The sequence below is a fragment of the Diadema antillarum genome, unplaced genomic scaffold (genome assembly GCF_040938485.1).
Source record: "Diadema antillarum isolate AM-2024a unplaced genomic scaffold, OU_Dant_1.0 scf00000017, whole genome shotgun sequence".
Classification (NCBI taxonomy): domain Eukaryota; kingdom Metazoa; phylum Echinodermata; class Echinoidea; order Diadematoida; family Diadematidae; genus Diadema; species Diadema antillarum.
In genome coordinates, this window is record NW_027270906.1 from 158,428 (window position 1) to 170,535 (window position 12,108).

At 40.5% G+C, this 12,108-nt stretch overlaps 1 protein-coding gene across 1 annotated transcript in view; it reads left to right on the plus strand.

Annotated features, from left to right (window-relative positions):
• LOC139725336 (DNA (cytosine-5)-methyltransferase 3A-like) overlaps positions 1–12,108 on the plus strand; it is a 29,948-nt gene that overhangs the window by 5,268 nt on the left and 12,572 nt on the right. The window contains exons 2-9 of the mRNA XM_071636426.1: positions 1,674–1,775; positions 2,835–4,763; positions 5,842–5,949; positions 6,831–6,983; positions 9,098–9,205; positions 10,066–10,249; positions 10,757–10,891; positions 11,754–11,798. Of these exons, the coding sequence (XP_071492527.1) occupies positions 1,674–1,775; positions 2,835–4,763; positions 5,842–5,949; positions 6,831–6,983; positions 9,098–9,205; positions 10,066–10,249; positions 10,757–10,891; positions 11,754–11,798 (2,764 nt within the window). The remainder of the gene's footprint in view (positions 1–1,673; positions 1,776–2,834; positions 4,764–5,841; positions 5,950–6,830; positions 6,984–9,097; positions 9,206–10,065; positions 10,250–10,756; positions 10,892–11,753; positions 11,799–12,108) is intronic.

Genomic DNA, 12,108 nt, shown 5'->3' on the forward strand with positions numbered 1-12,108 from the left:
CACACTGAAGTGTATCAAATCGCAGTCCGATAGGTCCGACTTGTGTTGGTCGACTATCAGTTCAGTGTCAGATATGTCGGGGGAGGGGGGGGGGATGCGATGAGGCAAGATAGTCTGATGAGGATCACGGGTGACATGTCTGATGCTTGTGTGATAGTCGACCAACCAAGTCAGATTCATCAGATTGCAATCCGATACACTTCGGTGGGTCGCCGGAAGCAATGCAAACTTGCTTGAGACAAATGACCAATGAGAAAATCTCTGTGGAATTGGGGTATTATGTTATGCCCGTCTTCTAATGACACCTTACTAGTACCATTGTCGTAACTTTTCACATATAATATGCTTCGTTGAACTCATAAGGTTTGCTTTAGAGGAGCAAAAGTACTGAAGGTGAAACCATTTCTTCTTAGGTAGTGGATAAGAAAATGGGTAGATAGCGTGTTGATGTGAAATAGGGTGTATTACAGATCGAAAGAAATCATGCAATGACTACATAGGTAGAGAATTCACTGAACAGGATGCCCTGCTGTTTATATGGAACATCAAAACTATGAACTTGGAAGCCCCTATTAGCAAACATGACCAGCTTTCACTGTCATGTGGCATTGTGTGGTGTTCTCCGAGATTTTGTATTGGCAACATTCAATCGGTCCTCATATTCACTTACTTGTCATGTTGCCTCTACCTAAATATTGGGAATGAGTTCTCATATGTGACTGTGGGATTATCCAGGCATTTACTGTCAATTTGTACAAAGAATTTGAATTATGAATATAGTCAAAATATCTTCATTTTGCCCTAATGCAAATGAAGTATAAGCAACTCCCACTAGAACAAATTCCTCAGGACTGACAGTTTTCTTTCATTATTTTGTTAAAGCCGAACAGTGATCCATACAAAGACATGAAGATGATGATTTTGGGACCTGAATCTTTGCTTCTTTGTAACAAGAATTTCATAATAACCATTATTGTTATAACAGGAGCACACTGTAATGAAGTACAGTGGACTCCAATTATATAACAAAGTCCTCAGAACAGGCAGTGTTCTTTCATTATATTGAAATTTTTTCTTGAACAAATTAACTACTAGAAAAGCACTCTGAGAGCGCAGACCTCCACCAAGCAGCTACTTTCCACCGATGATCTTGCTCTTCCATAGAGATCAGTGATTACCACCCACTGAAAAATCGCCCGATTTCCCAATATAGAAGCCTTTGTTATGTCACAAACCCTCAGCTGCGCAGTGCGCCTCGCCCTATCGGAAACTAGAGCACGCACTTAAGTGCGCACATGAATACCGGTACCTCAAAAATATGCATCTTGAACTCCCAAGTTCATTGACCCTTCCTGCCAAAATATCGAAAATCCTTCATAAGATCCATAAACATTTCCGGATCACTACCAAAATTTAATAATTGTTCCTTGTGTCATTCTCAACCTTTCCTGCAAGTTTCATCAAAATCTGTGCTCAATTTTTTTCAGTTATTTTGCACACAAACAAACAAACCAACAGTAATGAAAGCATAACCTCCTCCCTTGGCGGAGAGAATAAAAATACAAATAGAGCTGATAACGTTGCGGCTTGAATTTTTACTTTGTTGTAACCGGAATTTCATTATAGCCATACGCCGTTATAACGGGAGTGTGGATAATTTTTACCTACATCAGGTGTTGCTGAGGGTATTCCCCACCTGGGACAGGACGAAACAGAAGCACACAGCTCTCCGCATCTCTGTCAAGTATGGACCGGCCTTCCTGCGTCTTCTAAAGGTAAATTGTGGTGTTTATTAACCTGTTGAAGACCAGTCCCAAGTATACTCGGGCAGGTGTCTATGGGAAATGCATGTTATAGCAAAATCAGCTCGCCCTCAACCGTTTAATTTTTGGGAATGCTCCTCCACACCTGGGGTGCAGGGTGGGTGCGGGAGCAGTTATCACCTATATCATTGAAAACTTGACCAAAATGCAAGTGATCATATGACAAATTAAAATGAATGTTTATTATTTTATTTGCAGAATATGTCAGAACTATCATTGGCATCATTCCCGGACAAAGTTTAATTTATGGGAGTCTACACGTGGTCAGTTGGTCATTTAGGGTCAGTCCGTACGTTGGGTGGTTGGTCTGTTGCAAAGTCCATGTACATGTTGTTCAAATACTTTGTTGATCGCATTGCCTCGAAATATAGATGTACAAGACTTCAATTTTGTTTCTGTTTTTTTTTCCAACCAGTGCAATGGTAACCACAGTATTCATAGAACTGTGGAACCAACCTTTTTTCTTTTTTTTTACAGAGTTTTATGCAGTTGGAAATTTGAGGTAACTTTGCATATATTTGAGTTACCAGCCTTTGAATTTTACATTTTAAGTCTTATAGATTTGGAATCCGCATTTCATTTCCCTCTTTGAATGGGGTTAATTCTAGTTTCACTGTGAGATGGTAGGTGTCAATGTGCGTATGTATTCAGAGAACAAAAAAGAGAAACAAATGCACCAAATTACTATAGCAGAAAGGATGGCTCAAATCTATATGCAACCTGCCTCACCTCCTACCCCAACTTCCTAGCTTCTCTCCAGCAAATGGCTACAATAGTCACTACTTTTTAATTATTTTGTATTATTTGATAAACTTAATCTGTTTTAATGACTAATTGTCGACAGAGACATTGTTTGGGTCATATAATGAAATATACCAGTGCATCATGGATATTTTAAAACACAGTGTTGAGTTCAATGAAAGATGTTTCTGTAGTATTGATATCTCCCTCTTGATTAGATCTCATATGTTTAATTTTGCCACAACGTTTTTTTTTTTTTAATGCTTTCAGAGTACTTCCTCAAAGATGCAGTCACAGATAGGAGACTCTCTCCCTGAAGTCAGGAAACGAGAACTAGAAGACGATGTGGTTGTGCTAAGAAGCTCCAAGAGATTGAAAAGATCCTCCAGTGCTTCCAGCCCCGCAACACCCCTGGCTGACTCACCTTCTGCAGTGGTGGAGGATAATGGTGGAGTTCGCGAAATGCACTTCGTGGGAGCATCGCCATGCAAGCAATCTACTACCCAAAGTGCAGCAGACATTCCAAAGGGAGCTGCAGGGAAGATTCCGTCTTCCAAACCAGATGGTGTAAAGGGAGAGAAGGCATCATCTGATGATCACATTCCAAGCCAAGATGTGAGAGGCAAAGAGCATTCACTATCATCTTACGGACTGCGGGAAGACGTCCAGCGGCAGCATGTCTCAGAAATATCACGCGAGGATAAACTTTCTACAAGTGATGAAGCAGCAGACATGGAGGCAAGGAAGACGCCTAACCCAGCAATTTGGAAGAAAAGAGAACTTAGAAGCAGACACAAGTCATTACATTCCATGAGGGAAGCTTCGGGAAAGAATTATCACCCTTGTGAGTCTGAAGATAATCAGGAGGAACTCAATGTGAGAAGATTTCCATTCAAGGAGGGAACAAATGGTTTGTCCTCTGCAGGAGGTAGTGTGACAAGCATCTCGAGAAATGATGGGACAGTTTGTGTCAGTGAGACATCAGAGGAGTGTGAGGAAATCAAAGCCTATCAAATTCAAGTTGGATATGTGGAGTCAGATGAGTCCAGTGATAATTTGAGGATTGCAATGAACAGCGACCCCATGCTCTCTGCAGCGAGCTCAGTTGGTAAGAGCCAAGATCTTCAAGGCAGTGAAGACTTGGCTTCTCACGTTGCAGGTCTTCGCTTCCAGAGTCTTTCAGTTTGCTCTTTGGAGGAAAATGAGAAAGCTCAAGATGGAGAGAAGACCTTGCTTGACTCCTCATCACCTGTAAATAGCTCTCTGGTGGAAGATGTTTCCCCAATGTCTGCCACCTTTGACAGTCTTCTTCCTGGACTGGAAATACTGCAAGTCTGTAGACGGTCACAGGATGCCTCTCGCCCCCAAGACTTGGCTTCTCGACTGGAGGTAAAATGTGACAAGGTCAAAAAAAGTCCCATGAAAAAGAAGAGCAAAGGGAAGAAGTCCAAACAGGAATCTATGATGTCCCCTTCAATGACTGCAGCAGGCAAAGGGTGTCACAAAAAGCCGAAGCAGACTCCATCTCCCGTGAAAAGCCCGGTTTTTGAGATGGGGCCTCCAGTGAGTAATTGGGCTAATCTGAACAAACCAGTCACTTCTCCATGCCACGTTTTCCTCAAGGACAGTCTGAAGTACCCAAGGATGGGTGAACTACAGGAATTAGGTCCATTGGAAACTTCATCAGAGCCACAGGATAAGGGTCTTTTGACCTTTCAGGACAATCCAAGCACAAAGACCTCTCCATCCAATGCTGGAGATGGTACTCCAGCAGAATGTAAATGTCCAGCTGTCACCCAGGAGAAAGTGACCAACGAGAGACCAGGTCAGGACACACAGGAGCAAACTAAGGGCAGCAGGCTCCTTTCTCCAAAAATGTTTATCGATCAGTTCTTGGATTATCTGGAAGGTGAACCTGATGCTATGGTCGGCAAGACTGCGAACAGTGGGGAAAGTAAGAGCACAAGGAAGGACTCGGTACACAGTGAGCCTAAGAAGCAACCCAAGAAAGAATCACATTCTGATGGTCGAAGGGGGCGGGGTGGATGGGAGGCATCTCTGAGACAGTGTCCTCAGAAGATCACCTTGTTTCAGCTTGGTCAGACACCTGGCACCAACGGTAGCAAGTCCACAACCAAGGACGGCCTGAACTCTCCAGGCAAGAAGGGAACCCCATCCAAGAAAAAGATGGTCTCGGAGGTAAGGCTCATTGCTGTACTTATAGCTTTCTCAGCCTACTTGCTAGAAATCACTTCTTCAAGGTAGCCATACCAAAAATGATTTTTCAGTATGATATGCCTGTGATTGTAGGAGCCAGAGGGATGTAATATGTCAGTGTACACGTTTTATTTTGACCAACTACACTGATACAACTTGTGATTATATTTTGGAAGGTGAAGATAGAAAAGGATCTTCCATCTGAGACGAGTGCTGTGACACCAAAGTTGGAACTTATAAAACGGAAGAAGCCCAGGGAGGTGGCCAAGGTAATTCGATCCTGAAATAAATGTTTTCAAATTTGATATATTTTACATAGTAGCTAGATAAGCCAGGGCTGTCTGTCAAACCAGTAGGTACCCAATTTTTCAATTTTTTACTTGTCCATTCCGGAAAAAGTTACTGGTCCGACAGTGATTTTTACTGATCCTGGACCTTCGGACTAGTGCCAGTGTGCAGAATTGGATAAGCAATACACACCTGTGAGCACACAGCCATGAGACATTGTCCCCTCCTATGGACTGAGCAGTGAGGTTAGAGTGCATATAGGTATAGCTTCTGCTATCGAGAGGCTTGAACCAGGGACCTTGTAACTGATATCTCTTGGTCTTCTCCACCAAGCCACAGCAGCTCCTAATAGTGTCATGGTGGACTGTATATCATACATACCTAAGCAATGCATTCTTTGTGCTGAATTATTATAAGTGATATAGCTACTGTAGGATCTGGAGTGCGCATCCCATGAGCTATTTCTGTGATGCTTTACTATTGATAGTTAAATCTTCAGCATTCAAGCCTCGTAAGAACCAGTGTTGCCATACATCTTTGACAGTTTACTCTTTTATGTGACATATACCACAAATTATATATTTGAAAGGAAATTTGTGAATACGAAAATGAAAGCCTGCATTTTGCATTTAGATTAGCAAGAAAATTCAATTAATATGTTTTGTTTGATTCATAGGAATTAGGAATGAGTGTTTCGATAATGAAAAGGCTCAGACTGATTCACAAGTATAATCCTGAACTGCATGCTTTTTGTTTCATTTTTATTTTGCAGCCATCATCACTGGACAAAGATGATAAGGATATGACAGCTAAGGCAAAGGCTAACCAGAAGAAAACCTCCACACCAGTACAAGAGAAAGAAGATGCAGCAAGAGATGAGGTGATAAATCAAATTGCACCTGTAAAGATTATGATCAAGAATTCAGTCTTTGTGGATCATAGGGTGTCCCCTGAGGGGCCCTGGAAGGGGGGGGGGGCAAAATTGGAGCCCAATTCCCACTTTTCAACTTCTTGATAACTTCATGATAGATTTTCACCAAACTTGACAGGTTATTCAAATTCTCAGTGTGATAGGATCATCTTTTTTTTTTTCAATGAGCACCATGTTTCCCAAATCCAGGAATTAAAAAAAAAAAGAATTTATCTACAACCAGCATGATGTGTGGATCCAATTTTCATCGTCTTTTTGAAAATGCATATGATGGTAAAAATTTACGTTTAACTTAGGCAAGAATTTTGCTAGGATCATAGAAATATATATTTCACAAATTGGCCCATGCTGTACATGGGGGCCTAGAATCCTCAAATTAGAAAATGTCGATAAAGTTGTCTTCTATAAAACCAGAAATATTCTTGAGTAAGTACAATATACATTAGTGAATGTGCTTTTAAGTTTGTTTATAGCAGATCCAGGGGTAGCCCCCTTGTGGCCAGGACCAATTTTGTAACCAGATTTTATAATTTGATCTTCTTTCTTTTTTTAATAAATCAAATTTCCTATGAACTTGGTACTAGATTTAATTGCCTGTATGATATAGAATATACAAATGGACACCATGCCCACCTGGAGTACAATCCCCAAAAGCTCCCCGAGTTTTTGATGTTCTTCATGGGTAATAGTCTACAAGGTTGTGTGGCAGGTGAATTTACAATACTCGTTGAGTGCGAGACCCCCAAGTCTCTTGTTGAACTATCCAAGTTGATTAATGTGTATATTTTCAATTGCATTTTCTGCGCATTTCTTGTTGTCACTTCCTGTAGTCCTTCCCAAGAGGCCAGCTGGTACTGGGCAAGATGAAGGGCTACTGCTGGTGGCCAGGGAAGGTCATTCATCACTATGACCGCAGCATTCCAGACTCGCCCCCTCCGCTCGCCAGATGGGTGCAGTGGTATGGGGACAACAAGGTTTCTCTTGTAAGTATATTTTAAAATCCACCTTGTTAACATGGTTGTGTGTGTGTGACTGATTGTTGAAACAACATGCTACTCAAATACTTTTCAGCTTTACTGCTCAATTACCTTATTTTACTTGAATCTAATACCAACTGTAAGTGACAAATACTTGTCACAGTTGTCTTGGACTGATTTTTTTAAATTTTGTTCCTTTAAGCGGTCTGTGCTGTATGTATGTGTGGAGTGATGCCACCCATGCTAACATTAAGTAAGGATATATTAATACTCCATTTGCATATACATGTATATCAATGAGAATCATTACTTTGGGTATTGTAAATATATTTTAACCCGTTAAAGACTACCCCTGGGTATACCCGGGCAGGTGTCTATGAGATATGCATGTTACAAAATAGCAAAATCAGCTACTCAGTCATGGGTTAACTATCATCAGTCACATTTTGCAGTGAGTTATGATATTTGTTCCAACTGCAATGTATGAGTGAGTGTGGTTCGTAATTGTATTTAATATGCATTTTTTGTCTCGCCCACCGGAGGTGAAGGCGAGACTATAAGGGATCCAAATGGCGTCCGTCGTCCGTCCGTCGTCGGTCACAAATGTTAAAGTTTCCCTGCAAGACTCTCTTATGATGCATAACTTGGCAACTGTTACAGCAATGGCAGCCATGCTTGGGTGATAGAGGCATTAGAGGTATCTTCATGTTATGGTGTTGTCGGAGGTCATGTGATGATGTCAAAGGTCATTTGAGGTCATATATTAAAGAGTATGTGCAAGACTCTTTTCTACGTTAAAGTTTACCTGCAAGACTCTCTTTTGACAAATAACTTCACATAAGTTGCTTGGATTACAACCTAACTTGGGTCATAGATGCACTAGGGGTACCTTCATGTCATGGTGCTGTTGGAGGTCACAGGATAAGGTCAAAGGTCATTTGAGGTCATACGTTAAAGTTTACTTGCAAGACTCTCTTATCACACTTAACTCGACACATGTTGCTACAATGGCAATCAAACGTGGATGATAGATGCACTGGGGATACCTTCATGTTATGGTGCCGTAAGAGGTCACATGACAAGGTCAAAGGTCATTTGAGGTCATACGTTAAAGTTTACTTGCAAGACTCTCGATCTTATCACACGTAACTCAGCACATGTTGCTACAATGGCAATCAAACTTGGGTGATGGTAAATGTCTCTTAGGAAGTTGAAGGTAACCACAAGGTCAAAGATCTCAGACAGGGGTCAACGAACTTTTAAGGCCCAGTGTTAAGTTTTTAGGGCGCATTTCGTTTATGGCTCATAACTTTTGATCCCTTTGTCCGTTTGTGACCAAACTTGGATGGAAGATGTCCCTTGGGGAGGTGAAGGTCGTCACAAGGTCTAAGGTCACAGACAGGGGTCAACAAACTTTAAGGGCCCAATGTTATGTTTTTAAGGCGCATTTTGATTGTGGCTCATAACTTTTGATCCCTATGTCCGTTTATGACCAAACTTGGACGGTAGATGTCCCTTGGGGAGTTAAAGGTCATCACAAGGTCAAAAGTCACAGAAAGGGGTCAACAAATTTTTAGGGCCCAATGTTAAGTTTTTATGGTGTGCTTTGATTATGGCTCATTACTTTTGATCCCTTTGTCCGTTTGTGACGTAACTTGGATGGTAAATGTCCCTTGGGGTTTTGAAGGTCACTACAAGGTCAAAGGTCATGAGCAGGTCAATTAACTTCTGGGAGTTATAAAAGATATTAATTCCTAGTACGCGAATGGGCGAGACACAATTTGGCACTTGCCTTGTTTTTTCCTTGGGTATTTATATTTTTCATTCCAATCATGATTCAGAGTATGAGACCAAATGATCTCTCTTTGTTGTAACTGACATACATCTTTTGTATATTAACTAAAGTGCAGATGCTTCATATTTGCCTATTAGAAAAAAAAAACCCTTTAAACTTTTTCATCTAAGGAGGACATCTTATTTCAGGAGATATCATAATATTACGTGATTTGAGGAAAGTTATCAAATGACATGTCTTTCGATTTTGCAGTCATTTTTGTCTTTAATTTGTTGTGGTTAAGATTAAGGTTTGGCCACATTTTCATCATTCTGTCTCTTTACAGCTGAGCCTTGGTCAGATTGTGGACTTTGAAAAGTTTCCCGAGTACTTCAGCAGCTCATCTTTTCAAAAACTCTCTCTGTATCAGAAGGCCTGCTACCAAGCTCTCAATGTAAGTCATTCACCTAACCCCTCCCTGATACCTCAAACCAATAACTCATCAAACCATCACCCCACCATTCCCACTTCTTTCCATTGTTATGTCATGCCATCACTTCATAACCCTTATTACATAATCTTATCTAACTCATCACGCATATCCATTCCCTCATCTTTCCACCATGCCATCATCCTCTTATTATGTTTCAGCATTACTGAATTACCCCATCACACCCTCGTCACACCCTCCATCATCTTTTTTTTTTTTCAATACATCTTCCCATCATCCTATCAGCTAGACCATTACCCCACCCCTTCCTCCCAGAACAAGATGTGTATATTTGACCCATTACCATCGGAACAAGGTCTACCAAGTATCAAATGAATGGATATCATGTCTCATAAGCACTGAGTTGAGTCAGTCTTCAAAAATGATCTATCTTGGCGGCTCAAAATGAATTTTCCTTCTAGATATTGAAAAAAACAAAAACAAACCCAGTTCATTGAATTATATGTGTCATAATATCATTTTGCAGTCCTAGTGTAGCATTACTGCAAACATTCAGTCGTAGGGTAGTAAGAAAACATATTTAGCAGCTAGGTATTTCTTCCAGCAACCTGCCCCCCCCCCCCCCCCCCCCCCAAAAAAAAAAAAAAAAAAAAAAAAAAAACAGAAACAAAGAGAGGGGGAACTTCAAGGATGTCATCCCCATTATCCCATTATATTTCAAAGCAGAGGATGCTAATTGTTTATGAATTGAACATGAGCTTTTCCAATACCAGCAATCATCTAGCTGCCTCAAGAATTTTGTGTGTAAGTCAATGTAGGGCCTCTAGCTCCTCTATTGCTCTCCTTTTTTTTTTCCTCCAAAGGTTGCGGCAGAGAGATGTGGCAAGGATTTCCGCAATGCCAAGCCTGACGACCTCCCAGCCGGGGCGGGGGCCAAGGAGAAGCAGGAGAAGAAGACCAAGATGCTGCTACGGTTCCAGGAGATGAAGGAGTGGGCCTTTGGGGGATTCCCCTCAGGGGGAAGTACAAGCATCAGACCCTCAGAAGGTGATGTGGGCATGTACTGTGTGGACTATATCATGTAGTGTGACTCCATTCCTAATCCTTGCCAGTGATGCCGTTGTGGTATATGGCATGATTTTGTAATAAAAAAGGTTTAGCCAACCAAGTTCATGCTCAAAAGGTGAGACTCAAAAGTCTCATATCACACAGTCTGAGAGAACCATAAAAGCAGGATACAAATCAATTATATATTACAAATCTCGCAAAGATTTCTTGAAACATACATTCCATCTGTGTAATCTTTAGACACTGACTAGAAGTATACACTATGTAACCAATATCAGAAAAGTAATAACACTGAAGACATTCAGAGGGCACAGAGAAGCGTTCATGGCCATTGTTATGCAGGAGATTTTCTCTCACTCATCGGTTCGTGGTATGCAGTTCAATGATGGATTACTGTAGAAAAGGTGTTTGAGAGTTAAATTCTGACTGTCAGTATGCAAACAGGAGATTTAGAGTTTAATGTTCATATTCTTTGACCTCCTGCAGAGGAAAAGCGACCACCACTGCCGCCTCCAGAGAGCCCTGCCCCATCCAGCCCGGTGGGAGAGAGAAGTGGGACCACACCCTGCAAGAACAGCAGCAGGAAACCAACTGAAAAAGAAGTTTTCCTGGATGTCAGAGGTTAGACTGTTAAACTTTTATTGGTGAAGTAAGTTTGAAACTCCCTGATTTGATTTGTGACATAGAGCAAACTTCTGAATCACAAGAAGGTGGCCATGGGTTATATTATCTATGCTAGAGTGCAGATGGAAGCAAAATTCTCAAAAGTTTGAACTATTTTTAATCATGCTTGTCTGTGTTGCAGGCTGGTGGGGGAAATGTGGAAAATAGTAACCTTTGTACTAGTGCGTAGTCACCCTTGTATATTTTTGTCACATGGTTTGTTTAGAAAAAGAAACACTATACTAAATGACTAATGTATTTGTAGTTACAACAATAAATTGTATTTGTGTCTGTGGTGTTTGTGTTTTAAATCTCTATAAATAAGTAGCAGCTCCAGCCAGACAAATCATGTCTGTAAACTTTAAAGATGATTTACTTTATTGTAAAAAGAATTTTGAAAATTAATTGCAGCAGTTAGGATTTCATAGATGATCATCCATAAATGAAGGCATAACATATTCCATCAATGCCATTTAACCCTGTTGCACAAGGTTGACTAAAAGGCACCTTTGATACACATGACTCTATAATCTGACATTATGACAGTTACATTGATTATCACAACAAAGACAAATCTGATGACTCAATCCCAACTAGTAAATAGATGTATTCAAATGTGAGCAAGGAAGACTCAAGCAGCAAAATGTGTCATAAGTTGACTCTCAGCTGATTCCATGTTTGCTACATTATTCCCAGTCAGATATATGTGAGATTTAAACGTGTGTGTACAATGTAGTAATCATTGGCAAATGTATAACAATATGCATGTTGCAGAGTTGTAATATCTCACGAAAACATGCTTTATTTCCTGTATTTTCAGAAGAAAGAATGAAGGAATTGCGGGATAGGAAGTGGACAATAGAAGGTATGTAATATTAGGATCATTCAGACTATCTTAAAGTTTGCTATTCTAGAAAATTTCACAGAGGTGTCAGTAAGATATGGAAACCTGGTGAAAGGCTGAAAATCTGAACAGTTCTTTATAAAGCTGATAATTGGAATTTTTCAGTGTTTTTACATAATTGTTCATCGATTATTCTGATTGATAAATCTCAAATGCATTCAGGAAGTGGGTTCGAGGGAAGGTATGGAGCTTGCAAATATAAAGAAAGGTTTGTATATGGTTGCACATGCCGTAATATATTTAACTTTTTCTGTTTCCCATATTTAATGTG